Here is a 17,501-nt window from a genome sequence, read left to right as displayed (position 1 = left end):
CGAGGGGAAGAGAGTTGTTATGGCGTCCTCATGCTGTCTAGTTGGAGCAAAGCTCGTTTGGTTAGTGTCCAGATTTGGGCTATAGTAGCTTGCTGGGTTTCTTGGCCATCTCAGCATCGAGGCTAGAGAGGCAGCGGACTGTAAGGACATACTCCATACGAACAAAGGTTTACTATGGATACGGCGTGGAGAAGAGATCCAAGCCTCGAGAATTCAAGCAAGTGGGCAAGCTTGGCTTTGTTGGTCGATGCGAGCCATGCGTCGGGATGGCTCCACCCGTCATCTCGCCAGGAATGCGGGGGAGGAAATAACGTAACACGAGATGCTCGTCGTCCAAGTCACCGACCAATGTGCCACTCACTCACCATGTCCGCGACTTGGATCATCACAGTCCTACTGTGCACGGAAAGCGTGTAGTGACCAGATACATGGTGACTGTCTTCGCCATCCATGTCTACCGGTCAGCCGCCCATGAGCCGTGAGAGTGTGACCACAACCCCCCCCCCCCCCCTCCCCATCTCTCGTCGTCTTTTGCTTGTCTCGCCATGCCTGCGCCGTTTCCCACGGACCCGCCCGTTGGAGATGAAGGAGAGCCACCAAGAATGCGGAGAAAAAACACAATTGTCGTTTCGACGCAACACTGCGCCGGCCCATTTGACACGAATAGTGGGCCCCATCACCAGATCACTTCTCAGACTTGTAGTCCAAACGAGGCTTAGCAACATCACGCTTCTCCGTGACCTACGCCGCACGACCACTTGGAAAAAAGCAATAATTATCTGACTTAGGAGAGAAAGGCAAGGGATATACATACATGACTGCATGGGGGGTTGGTTGGCTTGAAGGCATCTGGGGTCATTCGGTAAACGGACTTGCTTGTGTGCTTCTTGTCCATGTTGAAAAACGATGGGCCAACATACGCATACCATCTGATTTCAATTGATACAGGGGATCGTCGTGAGCCAATCAAGGGGACTTAATCACACCCGAAATGAGGTGAAGAGGCAGACAAGAGGCGGCCGACACCGTCGAGCAAACCGACAAACACCAACATGCTCGTCGCTATGGCGCGAGCATGCCTGTTGCGCATGTTTGCTGTTGGCGCAGGACGTGTTTGTCTGAGCCCACCGTCCACTCGCCTTCGAATCCAGTACGGTGGTTAGGCAACGGGAACAGAGCGGCCCTTCGCTTGAGGGCTCTCCCGCCTGTGTTCCTCACCATTGGGATTTTCATCATGCCTGGGTTGGCACCACTTGCGCCTTGCTGCATTCAGCACAATTCTCACCGTGACGGTGCGGACGCTCACCTCAGCGCGATACTCGCCGGTTCCTCCAAGGGAAACCATCGAACTGGTGTCCTACAGGTGTCCACCGTCATTAAGACACAACCTCCGACCCTGTTGCTCAAACATGACACGAAGTTGTAATAACGTCAACAGCAAATGTATGAGACTGCTGTGTAGGTATGATTCTCGTGAAGCCGGAGTGAACTCGAGTTCTGAAAGGGGCCGTAAGACGTCTGGCCTTGAGCCGCTTTGCGCCTCTCCGCCGCTTCTTTTCCATATGGTTGACACGGCTGTCCGAACACGGGCTATAGCAGAGGACTTGAATGGACCAGCCTCCCCTGCCACTCCCGTCGCTCTCGCCAGTCGGCCATTTTCTTCGCACAAACTCCTGACGCTGTATCCGTAGTGTAGTTACACTGCAGCTCCAGTATATCGATTGGACCAGGGCATAGATTGGTCAGTCTTCTCGCCAAGGGTTGCAAAAAAATAAACATGCAAAAAGAAATACTCTACTCCGTACCCGTACCCAGTAGAGAGCGAGAGCGTGGGGGACGCTGAGCACGACAGAGGGGTGACTCTAAGACAGCGCCTGCCCAGTTGCTGACATGGGGAGAGCAGAGGCCGCGAACAACGATCGCGCTTACATGGTAGCCAAGATCGAATCAAACCCAGAATGGTGTCTGTGTGTAAATAACGTGCTCTGTGCTTTCCGGAGACCACACCTGATTTGGTCCAAGGCAGAGGATGTTGGTAACGTTGGCGACTCGAGTATTGCAGATTTTTTTGCCTATCCCTCAACGCCTCCAGGGGCTTGCTCCATTGACTCACACTTTGACATCGTTGAGCTGTGGAATTCTGCGTCCCGGACCCTGGAATTTTTCACTTCGTTAGCCGGCAACTCTGCTCATGAGCTCAGGGGTTCTGGGACTTGAATCTTGCCGTGCTCCTTCAGGCTTGGTGAACTCAATCTGCCCGTCCAGCAAAGTACGTGCCGCGCTCCACTAATGATATCGGATGAGATGGAATCTTGCTGTATGGTACAACGGTGCTTCGAGGAGGGACGCATTTTGCTGCAAGGTACGGGGTCTCCGTACTTGGCCAGAGTCGACGCGGCCGCAGTCATGGCAAGCACGCAAGCCCGCAGCTAGATCCAGCGACTTCAGGAAGAACAGCGCGGCTCGACGTCTGATCTAAGCACTGGGGGGGTCTCGCTGGTGCTTCTACAATTACATGCAATGCTGTCACACAACGATCGGCCGACGCCGTGATGGCTTCCAAACGCGCCCGCACTTAGCGAGGCAGCCCTCACTCCTTAGTGGCGCTTTCGTCGTTTACCGGTTGCGCTTCGATAGCCCGATTCCTGCTGAACTGGAGGTACGACGTTTCCGTCATACCAAACAAGGCTAGGCCTGGCGTTGGTAATCAAGCTGTAGTTTTCGACTCGTCCAATAAGCTGCGGGTAACCACTAAGAAGATCTCAGCTTGGGCAGAAAAGAACGGTGTCACGGGGTGACTGTGAGACATTGGGGGTGTTCTGGAGAATTCCAGCGGCACGTAGTTGTCATCATGCTTGACGTATCCGTATCGACGACAATAGGTCTCGATGCCATGCTAGCTCAGGTGACGGCTGGGTAGATTCGCTCAGAGCTCGGTACTTTTCTTGCTTGAGATGTCAGGTATCTGCGCCGTCCTCGAGGACTGCAGTCTGGCAGTCAGACAGTCTGGTTGTCGCACTCGATCCACCTGGCATCGTCGAAAAATCTAACGGGCCGAGTCTTGGGACCACAGCTAGAGATAAGCGGCGGCTCGCATTCATGGGTCAGGAACCCAGGTGAAGTCTTTGCGATAGTCGACCGCTGGAGACAGACAAAGATGGACATGATCCGAACACGCCTTCCTTGACCTCCACCTTATCCCCAGTCCTCCTTTGCGGGCGGAGCAGGGCTAGTCCTTGTTCTCGCACATGGCCCGTGTCAGGAACACGGCAATGCCTTCTTTAGTCTCAACTTTGGAGCTGCGGTGCGGCATCGATGTCAAAACTGGTTCTCGGCATGAGGGATGACGATATGTAGCTATCCTCCATACGGAGTACTCTGTGCTCGATGTCGCAGCTTCATCCGGTGGCCGTCGCAAAGGGTTTGTGAGATGAGGGCTAGTACGGGATATTGTGGGATCATCGGCGTGCATTGAAATAAATGAAGACCCCCATCTGCCCCCCCCCCCCCCCCCATTTCGCCGGATCCGACCGAAATAATGCTCGGAACATGGCTCAATCGAGACTGTCCACTTCTCCAGCATAGAGCAACGGGCCACGGCATCTCCAGGAGGCAAGATATCGGGGCAATAACGCTGTGGGTTCTTCATCGAGTGCTTGCCGCAGGTGTGGGGGTTGTGGTTGATCTGGTTTCCGCGGTTGTTCGTCTTGATCATCCTTGGATTGACCTATCCCATAATCAAGGAGCAGATAAGCGCACCAGTTCACTAACACTGCAATTGGTTGGCTTGAGGCTGGCGCGACTGGTTCCTGCTTCAGCGCATACCAACGGCGTTAGACGGGAGCCAGTGCGAATCCTTTGTCCCAAGCCCTCCATCCCGGCCGCAACTCGATCGAACTCTATTGCTTTCTTCATCTAAGCCAAGTCCGAGGCTCCCGCCTTCAAAGGTTTAAAGTTGCCTGTGGCAGGTTTGGCAGGATCTCATCTTCGTGTTGTTTGCTGCACTTAACGGATGCCGACAAAGCCGATGGTCTCTCATGGTCGCTCTCTCCGAGTGAGTTTCACGCAGTTGCCGCGCCTTGTCAAGGCCACGAGAAGGACTTGGTCGACAGCCGACTCCAAAATCCTGGCGAGGGGCCCTTCTTCGTATGAGCGAAAACTCTCGCCTCCCAGGTGTCTCTTCGCTCGTTCTAGGTTGAGTTGACTTGGCGCTTGTATGCGTCCCACTTGTGGGCGAAGCAGCACTATCTCGTGCGGGCGCAGAGCAGACGTAGCCCACGCCACACGCGTACTGATAAGTCGAGGGCTCGCCTTCACCCTCAGAATCCCACGCCAAATCGCTGAGCCGTCGGGACACGCAAGGTTGGTTGCACTCAACCCCACAACCTCCCGGATATGAGTGGGTTGGTGGTTGGAGAGGCCCAGGAACCTGATGCAGATATCAGCGGGCGGCGGATTAAATGATCATCCTGACAATGTCTCTGAGGAGTGTGCCAGTTCCTGGAAGAAGGGTCTCGGGGAGGTCGAAGCAAGCTGCGTGATTGGCTGTGTGCATAAAGAGATGGCTTATCTGAAGGGTGCCGCTACGTTGAAACCAAGCTAATAGGAGTCATGGGGTTCTTGTCTCTCTGCTATTGCCAGAGACAATAATTTCGTGATCGCAATCGCCGTTGCTATTTGGATCATCGCTTTAATAAGATACCCGCGGCAGCCTTGTCGAAAGAGCGGCCGGCACTCGAAGGACGATCACGGCGACAATCGCAAAGATGGCGGGATGGATCGTCCTGTTCGTCGGCCTTGATTGGCTTTCGGTGTTGAAGGTTGTTGTTGAACGACCCAAAGCTTCGCCTCTCCCACTGGGTTGCTAGTGTAGGTGGTCCGTACATCCAGTCGCTCCGGAACTGAATGCTCGTGAGGCTGCTGAGGTGGTCTCTTTGACAGCCGCGGGCGATCGTAAGACGTCAGTCCCCCCAAAGTGACGAAGGCGACGAACTCGTCTGATCCATAGGGGAACCAGCTCCAGGGTTAGGTCCTGCAACAATCCGTGATGCAGAAGCTGCATAAAGGACCGCAGAATGCATGTTTGGGCGAAGGCGTCAGTACGGGTGGTCAGGTGGGCAACCTGGACGGCCTACTATGCCATCGGTCGACTCTGAGGTATGGTGTTGGTGTGGGGAGGCATGTTGTGACGCTGATTTGTTCAACGTTGTGAGCCTGTTTCTCCTCCCCCGCCTCAGAACGTACGCGGGTGGCGGCCAAACTGGTTTAGCCGCTCTTGGCCCGCTGCAAATTCCAACTGCATGGATGGACGACCACGACGGAGATATCGACGGCGAATGGCGGCTGCAGATGATAGGAGCTTTAGAGAGACAGTTGATGTGACGAGCTTCCGTCCTTATGTCACCACCATTGAATCTCCACGCACCCGTCGTCACGGATAGTGTCATAGTGCACCACACAGCAAGATCGTGACACTGCAGCCTCCAGACTTCTCTCTCCGGGACTCCTCCTGCCGTACCGTCGGCCTAGGGTGGGGACATCGGGATTGCTGAAGCACAAGATCTCCGATATCCCTGACAGAAGGGCTCCATAGTTATTGCTTGAGGAAGAGAGTGCATCATGGGGGCGTACTCGGACTTTTGCAATAGCTTGGGATTGCTCCCATGCTGCACTAGTGTAGTTCTTTGGTCCGCATGAGCTAGGAAGACAGCATGTTTCGCAGTGTCTGTAACGCAGATGAATGGGCTAGGGAAACAGACGATGATGGCAGTACGCAGACCAGCCGATCGAGGGTGACATAGCTTTCGGGGTGTTGTGATGCCACAGTACGGATATCATTTCGTATTTGCTGGGAGTTTGAGTACATAGGGACGGACTTGGAGTCGTCCGTTGCGAAATAACGTTTGGTTGTCATGCCAGGTTCACCTAGGTAGAGGCGGTCATGAGGATTGTGTCGAAACTCTCGAAACCAGGACACAGCCCTCTTGTTGACAACGAAAGCCGACAACGGCACGACGGGTATCTCGCAATACTACTAGAGCGCAACGAAATCTCAATCGCGTGCTGGGATGGATGGATAACGATGGTGAACCCCAGGTTTTCGCTCTGACGCCACCCCACGACAGGATGGTGTTGAAATTGGCGTTGGATCTGCACAATTTGGCTGGCGGCCAATGAGGACCACGACGGCTTTCACTGGTCTCTGTGTCTCTGTCCCTCCCCCTACCCTCGCGGCTTCGCCCACTTGCTGCAGCAGGGTCGATCAGTTGCCATTGTCGTTACGTGGATGTGGTGGGGTAGGAGAGGGAAGTCGTCTTGAGACAGAACTGGCAACACGAAAAGAGGCCGCTGCAGAAGCAGAGACAGACGAGAACGTCAAGTTGCTTGGTTGGTTGGTTGCACCAGCATCCATCATTTGTCTGAATTTGAAGGGACCATTCGTGCCAGACTGCCAATGTTGAGTTTGCCGTCCCCACCGGCTACCGCCATCGTAGTATTCAATGGCAGTCTATCTTGGCCCGGCGTGTGGTGTGTTGCCATCGCCGTTGGCCTCTCTTTGCTGCCGCTCTGCCGCTTGAGGAAAGTTCTCCAGTCTCTAGAGAGTCACAGAGTGAAGTGGAGTATGGAGAAGGGGACGGCCGCTGTCGCTATTTTTGCGGATACCAACCCCCCACGCGGTTCCATGCCTCATATCATTCGACAACGGGCTGATTTGATTTCTCATGATCTTGGGCTGACACCCGTTGCGTCCATGTGTTTTTAGAGGACATGATACTAGCGACGACGAAAATTGTGAGGAAGCTGATGGTGACAGGCACGGAGGATGTAGGAATTCGAAGAATGTTGGGGTACCGATAGGGAGATTGAGGTTGAAGAGTTTTTTTTCTTTCTTTCTTCATCTACTGGCTCCTCCTAGTCCGGGCTCGCCCAGGCGAGTAGGGAACAACCGCGATCTAGACTGGTCCAGCCAGCTTCCGGGGCGTACTGCTTGTGTAGAGTGGCGTTGAACGGGAACGAGCTCTGGATGTGCTGCTTTGAGGCCGACTGTGTAAGTTGTGGTCCACTCGCAGATGCACTTCTGATTAACCACCCAATTCAACATATTCTTCTCTTGAGTCGTCCGAGGGTGGCCAGAATCCTATGCAGGGTAAGGAGTGCGGAGCACGAATACTGGCGAAGTTGGTACGGGTGGTGGTGATGTGCTGCTCAATGCTGCTGCTGCTGCTGCTACCAATGTCTCTGGCGGCAGTAAGCAAGACAGGAAGAAAGGACGATAGTGCAGCTCTGGATCTGACCAAACACCAGACTGCTCCTTGAAAGAGGCCGGGGTCGAGCTGTGCTAGCATCAATTGGGAGGGCGTGGGTGTCGATCATGGGTTTGAACCTGGGCAAGGAAAAGACGGAGAAAGTGGATCAGTTTTCTTGGTGGGAGTTGGGAGTACAGCACTATGGGCGTGAAGGAACGACCGGAGACAAGCTTGGACCAATTGCACCCTCATCCACTAGACCGAAACAATGCTAGCGCATGCTGAGCTCTTGGTATCCACCCAGACTATTCTCACTGGCTCAGAACGAGCAGCTTCGGTTCAGCGTCTGCAGCAGCCATCTGTACTCATGCCTGAGGTAGTCTTTCATTGCACAATCTGCTGCATCACTGTCATAAGCGGGCAGACCCGTACCTGGCGATGCCGCGATACAAGGGAAAGAGGTACATATATTGGCTGCCTTCTTGCTGTCCACGCCATTTGCATCCACTCTGAGCTGCTGCCCACTCAGCTAGATGGATACCTAAGTGCTACAGAGTAGGCGTACCTTAGGTGGACTGCGGCCTGCCTTGGGTTGCTGCGTTATGCAGTTCTCAGATGTCCACACGCCCCGTGGCGTCATCGTCGACAGTTGGCTCTCTCTGGCTGGCCTGTCTTGGGACCGTCGCATCCTCTAGCAGATAACGCAAGAGCAGCAACAGAGCAGACAAGACCAAGTATCTCGCAGCCCAGTTTCAACTAGCAAAGTACGAATGCTTCGTCCCACTTGTCTGCTGCCCCGCTTTCTCTGCACTTCCATTCTCTTCACAATTCGGCTCCACGCTGATGAATTATGTTTCTGCACCCCCTCTCTATCCAGCCATCCACACACCTGGGCTCGCTCATGCCCCTCAAACTTTGAGCAGTGAGCAGTGAGCACAATTGTCGCCTTTGACGCAGAAAATTTTCAGAGGAAATCATCACACGCCCATGCCTGCTGGATGGTCCCCTGCTCCTTTTCCCCTGCCCTCCCGAAGATGACGGGTACGAAGTACGTACTCTTTTTCCTTCTCTCCCCTTCTCCCCTAACAAATCTCTCTCTCACTGTGTGACTCTGCAACTCTGTGACTCCTCTCAGTTCAGTCTCTCTCTCTCTCTCTCACTCCCCCTCCCCCATCTGCCAATCTCACCCATCTTGCTCCCCTCCCTCTCACCCACTATCCACCACCCCTCTTTCCCTCACTCACTCACGCCTGGCCTTGTTCCTACCCACCCCTCCACGCCCCTCTACCTAGGTATGCCTTTCCCTCCCACACACCCCCTTCTCTCCTTCAGTGGGCGCTATCTGCTGCAGGGCATGAGAATTGGAAGTGGGGTCCTGGCTCAGCCCATCAGATTGCCAATGCCATCCTTGCTCTCTCTCTTCCCTCCATCTCCATCTTGCCATCTCCACCCTGGACCTGCACACTAGCGGCCACTTCCTGCCCTTGTGCTTGTGTGTGCATGTTTATGTGGTGGGTGGGTGTCTTGTCGCTCTCTTCATCCACTTCCAAGTATCTTTGCACTCACTCATGCCAGGCCAGGTACTTGCTATGCACCATAGGCCTTGTCTTGGGCGTGCTCCTCCACTGGTGGGCAGGCTGTGCTTCGAGGATAGATACATATGAGCCGACCTCTTTCCACACCTCGATCCACCTCTCGTTCTCTCATCATTCGACTTCACTCAACTTCTCCTCCGGCATTTGTTCGTGGCTCACTCTCTTACTTGTGGCTTCCAGTTCTGTTCATATATCAACTGCAACCCGTCCAACTCTTTCAACAACTGCCATCACCCACACTCATCACCCCATCTTGTCCACGTACAAACACACCAACTCCCTCCTCCTGTCCACCACAGACCAGACCTGAACACTAGTCTACTCTCGACTCGGTTCTGCTCAACAGACAAACACCAAACTCAAACAACTACACAACACACATTCAGACGCAATGGCCGCCTTCGACCTCTGGACTCCCGAGTTCTGCCTCGGCTGCGACAAGCAGACCGACGGTACTGCCTACTGCTCCGAACACTGCCGCCTCGCCGACTTCGAGAAGACATCTACACCCAGCTCAGTTGCCAGCTCGCCCGGCTTGAACACTCCCTCCTACCCTTGGACTTCCTCAAGGCAGCAGTCGAACAACTTTTACCTTTCTCCCGCCTACGACTTCACCAACGCTCAACCCTACGGCAGCACTCCCGCCAGACAATCCTACCTCTCTTCCTCGAGGGCACCTACCACCACCCACCGCACCCTGACAACGTCGAGCTCCAACTCCAGCCTCTGCTCGATGCAGAGCACAACATCGTCAAACATCGAAGCCAGCCAACTTTCTGAGAAGGCCAAGAGAGAGCTTCAAGCCTACGCCGTGTCCTTCGACCAAGCGAGACTCCAGCGTCGACGATCCGCCTAAATCAAACACGACCACTTCTTCTACACTGTTCAATATACCCTTAGTTCCTCCATGAGGGGCATATTTTCCTTTTTCCAGCACAGCACGCAACTCAGTTTACTCGATACACCATCGGCACACCAACTCTTTCTTTTTTCTTTGGGTTCGATTTCGTTGTAACAAAACGGGCATTACATCGGAGTACTGCATTATAAAAAAAGTTTGGGTCAACTACGGGGAGTAATTGGCTTGGCAGGATACCTGCTTCAATCACATCAGGGCGCAACAATGGGAACACCGGGATTGTACCACGACATTAGGGGCTTGTGACCAAGGGTTGTTCACAAGCATGGCACTGAGGGATTGGGGAAGATCACCTTTGGCTTCATTACATCTCGCCACGGAATTGGGCGAGGAGGGTAGCCTGCCACGAGAGCAGAAAGGGCTCTTATATCACGACAAAGGTTGGGTAAAGACCCTGGCATTGGACGAAGCCTCGAGGCAAATGACCTCTGATGGCAGCTTGGACTGGCACAAACATTAGGCATTATCAAAGTGACGGATCAACTGGATAGCGGAGATTCCTGAGGAAAGGACTAGCATCGCCAGATTGAGATGGAAGTAAAAAAAAAAATATCAAGACCAGTTCAAAGTTTGACAAGAATTTCTTCCTCCTGCTTGTAGTCTGTCTACATGGGTGACTGATGACTCCAATCAACAATGACTCTGACTATGTACATGCCAACACAATTCACATCCACTTCTGGAGCATTCGTGATAGAGCTGTGGGTCTGCGGGCAAAGTCGTCATAGTGCCGGAAAGTTCAGAAGTCCCCATTACGCTTTGGGAGCCCCTGGCCAAGGTGCTATGGAGTTTGGTCTGAAGGGAGGAAAAGTTGGTGAAATTTTTGGCCAGGATCCCACGCCAAGATTATCTTTGTTCGCTCGGAAGTTGCCAAACATGCCACAGACTGGGAGGGGATAGTGAACGGGGGTCGGACACGGCGCACAATTCGGGAACACATAACTAACGATTAATGGAGACTTTGGGTAAGGGTGGCTGGTTGGTTGGTGGGCAGGCGGCTGATTGACGAAGGCTGTTTTTTCACTTTTCTTTTTTCCTCGTTCATTGCAGACTTTTGACAACGGCTCAATTGCCCACGTTGACAACGTGCAGCTCAGGGGCCCCCCAAACGGTCTAAGGATAGGCAGCCAGGCAGGGCGCAAAAGAACAGCAACTGGAGACACACACAGATACGGATAGCCGTACACGTGTTGTCAATTTTTTTTTAAATTTTTTTTTTGGAGTTCTTGAATTCTTGACGAGGCGAGAGGCGAATCAGCAAGAAAGTGAGAGATGATGGAATTGGCAAACGCATGGTACGATTGGAAGAGGCAGTGCGTGCGGCGGCCTACCATCAACGTCGGGCACGCATTGCACTTTTCCACTCCGAATTCTCTCAATGGGAATTTCCAGAGCCTTACGGGATGGGATACCTTGCTTTCCCTTCCAAGGTACCTTGCCTTCCGTTGCTTTTTCCTTTCTTGTTCATCCGTCGCCTTGTTCGTTTCCTCCTCCCCCGTGCCTCCTTCCTGCCTTATAGAGCAGGTACCTTTGTACAGCTGAGTTGAGGTAACAGAAAGAAGGTACCTTTCAGGTTGAGGTCACCTAGGTCAGACAGACACCAAGCATTAGCCATCTTAGTCATCGAGCAACTGCGTACGAGGGGATGAAACCTGCGCCTACCCTATGTGCCCATGGCTTTCAACGACACGTCCACAATATTACTCGCACCTGCGCAAGCACGCAAAACATAACAATGCATGGCTACTGTCCCACTGGTGGAGGTCATCTCGATGGCGCACAGTTCGCAATATCGCACCAAGATTGAGCAAGCGAGAAAAGATGAGATGCTTTCAGTAGTCCGTCCTGCCTGTCATCCATCCACCAAGTCACAGTCGTCACGACATCTCTCGCCTCTCGCTCTCCGACCGGAGTGGCCCATGTCTCCGAGCACCGCAGCGCAGGCACCACCTCTCACCAGCAGCTATGCCCGATGTCAAATCCCAAAAAGGGCGAATACGCACCGCCGGGCCCCCCCTGGCAGGACAATTCCCCGCCAAACACGCACACGCACAACCCTGCGCATTCATACGGCGGCATCCATCGTCAATTCAATAATATTTTTTCTGCATCCTTTGCAGACGGCAGGGGACCCGTAAACAACCACAAGGCCGCCCACATGACCGTCATGACGTGAGCCGCGCGAGAAAACATGCCATCCTTCTGCCCCGTCGTCCTCTGACGCAGGTCGAGCCGAAATGGATTACTATGGAGGCGGTTTTCGAACCCGAACCCTCTTTTCCCACCTAGATCCACGATCCACAAGAAAGGGAGGAGACGCATTTGACAGGAGGACCCCCGCCAAGTTGCGAGAGCCTCATTTCATGTGCGATGGAATCTCGGTTGTAGCCGCAATCTGACCATTTCCAACAGACGACTACCACCCACCCCTCCGCGCGTGGTACGGTGCAGGGCGCTTCGGATACGGACAGGAGAGACTGAGAACAGCAACGAAGCTACTTTTAGCCGAGGAGGCGGCGAGCAAAAAGTGAAAGAAAGGGGATTGTGGCACTGGGGTAGCCTTTCAAATTAGCTGTTTGCTACCGCCGCTCAGACCAACGATGTGCACTTCATCAGCAACTGCTCCTCATCTCGGAGCTGGTTTGCTCATTACCATGGCCCTCTCGGTCTCCATGAACCACCCCCCGATATCCGGAGCCTTCGAGTTCGAGGAAATATTTTTCCAAGAACCGAGGGGTCTGGCTGGAGGACTGGAGTCAATGGACTGGACTGGCTGGACCTGGGCCCTGAACCTGGACCGAATCCGTGGGGTGTCGAGGGCGGCCCGAACGCTAACCTCGACACTCACTCCGTGACTCCTCAATCCGTTCAGTGGTGCACTTTCACTCAAAAGTCGACACCCACCAGCAGCCGTCAAGGCAGCCGCTATTGGCAAGCGCCGATGGTAGAGAAAGGCCAAGGATGTTATGGGACTTGAGAGTGCGGCCCAGCCCAGTCCAAATTGCGACCAGCTCTGACATCCTTGAGCAAGTGGTGTGGCGGCCCAGTGGAGGCGATGGTGCAGTGCTACTATAGAGCCCTCCCGCACCAGAGGCGCCCTACCTACTGAGGCCAGGTGGGAGTCTGGGGACAGGGCGGCTTGCCCAGGCGTCTCGCCAGCTGTAAGTGGCCAGAATAGGGCTCCAAATCAACATGGGAATTTCCAGAAGAAGAGGCGTCCGCATCTCAGCGCTCGCCTGAAGGCATGCTTCACCCAGTGTAGAGTGCAGAGCAGGGAGTACCCTTATTCAAGTCCATTCTGCACAACACCTCAGCTCTAGCTTCCGGATGTTATTCACGCAAGACGATCTATCACTACCTTAACCGACGCCTGCCAGCCGTTTCTGTCTCTTTGCAGACTCTGTGTGACAGACAGACCTCTGTCAGCGCCGAGCCACTCACAATGGCCTCAGTTCGCCTTTAGTTCGCCTCTATCTGTTCACATTAGGTTGCCTTGACGAATTGGAATTGCCAAATAACCCGATAGGAAGATAATGCCTCACGATCATGCCGGCCAAGAAGTAGGCATGAGGGACACAAGTGTGCCTTCGCCTTTCATCTGCAGCTTACGCCTCTCCCTCCGCCTGTGAAGCAGCAGCAGTTTGCACCACAGCCAACTGGACGATGACTTCCACTTTGGACACGGTACATTGTGACGGTGTTGGCAAGGTTTGATACGACCAGTCGGTTATGCCTCCATCTCTCTGCGAGTTTGTTGGGGGAGTGGCTACAGAGACTTATTCCTTCAACCGCAACTCGGCAAACCAGCCATTCTGCGTTTTGACACCCCTTTTCCCTGGCGGCCTGGCCCTCGCTTTACGGCACTTCAGGGTTGGAACAGAGATGCAAATTTTCACAGCATGGATCAGCCTCTGAATATTCTTTCCCCTCCGTCTCTCTTCGGAGAGGGCAATAGATCGATCGATCCATGGTGTCTAGTCTCTGGGCGCCCAACCATGGCCTAGGTACTTACGTTCTTGATCGTTATGCCGCTCTGTGCCCTCGTTGCTTTACTACCCGTTCTGTTTTACATTGAATAGTGAGTCGTTCCAGAGACATGTACCAAGAGACAAAAACAACAAACAAAACAAAACAAAGTTTTGCTTCGTTATACGCCGAGTGCTCTTCGCCTAGGTACACCTCTAGCCACAACTGATTCTTCATATCCGAGACGGGTTTCGTCGGCTCGCTTCAGTTGTGCTCCAACGCTTCTGTACCTCAGAGCGCCAACGGCATTCAATAACAGCCCGGAGGTCTCCAGTCGAACCACCATGGCACCTCAAACCGCATGTTATACCATTGCATCGCCTGCATTTCAAGCCACCGCCGCGCTATCTGTTTTACACCTTAGACACGTCCTTTTCTGCACAGCGACTATATGCACTTGAACACGTATCACGGCGATCGGCCTTTTGCCAGTCAGTCTCTATTGAACAAATCCGTTTTACCCGCTGTAGCATGAGCACCAGACATATTTTGCCGTCCAACCACACAGACGGGTGCTGCGGTAACAGCACTCTCTTGCAACGAGGCAGGGGCCGTCTCACCCGCATACCTCACAAGTGGACGGTCATTTAAGGTAATTTCTGATTGAATGGAAGCATGGTGGCTATTGTCTAGCACCAGACGAAAGACTCTGTTCTCATCGGTGCTTTTCGAACTCGGGTAGAAGCAGGCCCGAAAGCTGGAACTCTTTCTCGTCCGCTCGGCGGCCACGCCCCATCGTCAAGAGCCATAAGCCGGCTCACGTAATACAACTTCTCTCTTGAACCACAACAAGCCGACAATGACGTCAGGCTTTTTTTGCTCCTCTCACCTTACGAACACCGGTTTCATCTTTCAGTCTGGACTGATCCGCGAAGAGCACGGCATCCCAGGTCCCTGGGAACAAGACTGCGCAGGCCCGTGACACACGGCACGGTCAGACGCTTGGTGGCCAAGCATCATCAGCGGAAACGCTGACAGGAAGAGCAGCGAACCGATCCGTTGTCCCAGGTGTCATTGTTCGTACTGTCTGGGCTACTGCTGCTGGGTTGAGGAGCCTGAGACAAACTTGTGCCGTGCCTCGTCCCGTGTCCGGCATCGTTGCAAGGAACATCTCTGAAGCATACCCGCACCTTTCCCGCACCTCACGTGAACGCAGGGCACATTTGGCAAGAACCCGTCCAAAGGCAATTGCGTCGAAAGTTTCCGGGACGGGAGGGACAAGGGGTCGAGGCGAACCAAAGCTTTCCTGGGCGGCCACAGCAAACGAGGTTCAAACATTGGGACCCTCCCTTCTCTATTCCTGTCCAAACAGCGTGGCACCTTTTGACGAAGCTTCAATGCCGTGCCGCGTCAAGGTAGACAACGGGAAAGAGCCAACTGCCGGGAAATGCGTCAGGATTTTCATTGCCAGTCACAGATTGACACGACCACACGTCGTCGAATCTTGGACGGGCTCTCGTTCCATCCACCCTCGGTTGACTTTTAACCAACATCAGGCCGAATCACACAGCTTGCAAGACCGGTCCAGACTTTTTGCAATTATCCGGGGTCAGTAGCAGCCACAAAACCTTGTTTGATTCCTGAACGATCTAGGCCACGGCGCTAATTAATTGCACTTTTCTGGACTCGTTACCAATCGGGGAGATGCCCTCGCCGCATTGCAATTGCCTCGTGCTGTTGCCGTTCACGTCAGCAATTGCAAATGGGCAGCCAGATGTGCAAACCGACACGGGCCGCCTCAGAGCTTTTTGTTGGGCATTCGTAAAGAGAGGCATTTTTTCCCCTTCCTCATTTTCCAACATTGACCCTCCTCACGTCGTCTGGGCTGGCCCCGTTTCATCCGCAATCGGCATTCTCTTGTCTCTCTTTTCCCGTGGCCGTCGTCGGAGGGGGGAAGGTGTCGTCCTGACCTGGTCAGACAATGGTTCGATCTCGGAGCGACGAAATGCTGGGCTTTCCCGTTTCCGATGGAACGGTCACAGTCTTCCCTTTCCCCCGACTGGGCTTGTTCACACACCGCACGCACACAAACCTCACTTTGTGAAAGAGAGACAGATCGTATCCGCCCGCCGTCGTTCCGCGGCCCGCTTGCTGGGAAGCAGGGAGCGGGGGAAATTTCCCGTGGCTCTCAGATCACCGATTCGGCTTGTCATTGTATGATTGTCCCTGTACGGAGTACGGACGGATACATCGTATGATCTGATGGTTCTTTTTTTTTTCTTCCTCGTCTAAGGGCTTGAAAGCTGGAGTCGGAGCCAGCCTACGTCCAGTGAAGTGGGCTGCTGTGGGAACTGGACGCAATCGAAGGGATGGGGAAGTCTTTTTTCCTCTCTCATTTCACGAATCTTTTGCCCCCTTTCTTTTTCCTCTTTCTTGATGCCCGTCATTCATGCTGGCGACGTGTCATAGTGGCATGTGCATATTTTCCGTCCCTTTCCCCACGTCGTTGAAGCCTTCCCCGATTCAAAACTTGACCCTTCTCGGCCTGACCTGACGGAACGTGGGCAACTTGTGCATCACCGGTGAGGATGTGGATCTCCTTTTTTTTTTTGTGAAAATTTCTTGAGGCGATTTGAAGGGCTTGGGTACCAGGCAGGTTGCAGCTAGAGCGAGACAATGCCTCTAGTAGGCTCGCGTATCACTTTATTATCCCCGTTGCGGGCTTTCGCTGGGCTCACGGGCCCCAACCAAGGGGCGTCTGTCTATGTATCAGCCTCTGCCGTTCCCCCCGAGAAGGAGTGGGATGAGAGCGAGAGTGAGACTGAGTCTTTTGTCGATGGCCTGATGCCGTCGTTGCGGGCCAGTTTGTGTGTATGTAAATCACAGGAAGCATAACCGCTGGCGCTGGGAGGAGGAGCTATACCTAGGTAACCACCTGGCCAGCCCCCCGATTGGTGAGCCTTACGAGCCGGCATTCCAGAGGGGTGTGTGGCCCGGACCTAGGGCAGAGAAGCTCGCCGTTGTTGTGTTGTAGCTCATAGCTCAGCTCAGCTTGAAGAGATTTTTTCTCTCCTTTCCTCGCTTGTTCGGTTTTGAAAGTGCAAGACAAGACACGATAAGAACTCGTAGCCTGAAACATGCCTCTGTTTTTTTTTTTGGGGGGGGGGGGGGGGGGGGGGGGGCCTTTTGGTTAGCGATTAGATGAGTGTAAGTGTATCGACGGTGGTGCAAGTTTCGCCAATGCGCGCCCCATTGTGAGATCTCTCTATGAGAACTACACTTTTCATAATGCCCCTCCCTTCTATACGGACTACGGATACAAATCTGCATCTTTGCAAGTGAGAGAGATGCATGGGCGTGTGTTTTGTATTCGTACCTTGCCTATCCTATCCGGACGTACGCTTGTGCGTTGGTCGTACACGCCCAGAGCTCTGCGAATGGCGTTGGCCGGCACCGGGCGCGGGATGTGCCGGTGGGGGACAACGCAAGGCAGGGCAGGGCAAGGCATGGTGAGGTAGGTACTTCGTACTGCGGGCCTTTGGTACCTTTGCATGCATATCTGGCCTGCGAGGTACCTCCTGCTCTCCCCCCTGAGGGAAGAGAGGCTCTTTGAGAAGGAGAAATGCTGGCGTGTGGAGCCCACGGGGAAGATCTCCCGGACATGGGTCGTTTTTATTCTTGGAAGTTTGGGGTTTTCTTTGAACCTCCGGCCCCCTTCCCCCCCCCCTTGCTCTTTTGCGCCCTACCTAGAGTTGAGCCTCAGGACAGGGCAGG

General features: G+C 53.8%; 3 protein-coding genes across 3 annotated transcripts; 2 read left to right on the top strand and 1 right to left on the bottom strand.

Annotated features, from left to right (window-relative positions):
- Positions 1-1,536: 1,536 nt before the first annotated feature.
- Positions 1,537-2,846, bottom strand: BDP55DRAFT_51028 (uncharacterized protein). Its single transcript, XM_060567705.1, has 3 exons — positions 2,808-2,846; positions 2,225-2,751; positions 1,537-2,154 (listed from the first exon to the last, which is right to left on the bottom strand). Exons 2-3 carry the CDS (start codon positions 2,406-2,408, stop codon positions 1,697-1,699), a joined length of 642 nt encoding a protein of 213 aa, XP_060432340.1. The 5' UTR covers positions 2,409-2,751; positions 2,808-2,846; the 3' UTR covers positions 1,537-1,696.
- A 6,387-nt stretch (positions 2,847-9,233) lies between these two features.
- Positions 9,234-9,698, top strand: BDP55DRAFT_726518 (uncharacterized protein; the record flags this gene model as incomplete). The annotated part of the gene is made up of 1 exon (XM_060579159.1): positions 9,234-9,698. One exon carries the CDS (start codon positions 9,234-9,236, stop codon positions 9,696-9,698), a length of 465 nt encoding a protein of 154 aa, XP_060432339.1.
- A 6,577-nt stretch (positions 9,699-16,275) lies between these two features.
- Positions 16,276-16,869, top strand: BDP55DRAFT_656599 (uncharacterized protein). The gene has a single exon (XM_060574381.1). The coding sequence runs from the start codon at positions 16,404-16,406 to the stop codon at positions 16,620-16,622; it is 219 nt and encodes a 72-aa protein (XP_060432338.1). The 5' UTR covers positions 16,276-16,403; the 3' UTR covers positions 16,623-16,869.
- Positions 16,870-17,501: the final 632 nt, after the last annotated feature.

This window comes from Colletotrichum godetiae (genome assembly GCF_030913485.1).
Source record: "Colletotrichum godetiae strain CBS 193.32 chromosome Unknown BDP55scaffold_11, whole genome shotgun sequence".
NCBI classification, from domain to species: domain Eukaryota; kingdom Fungi; phylum Ascomycota; class Sordariomycetes; order Glomerellales; family Glomerellaceae; genus Colletotrichum; species Colletotrichum godetiae.
This window is presented reverse-complemented; position numbering and strand designations above follow the sequence as displayed.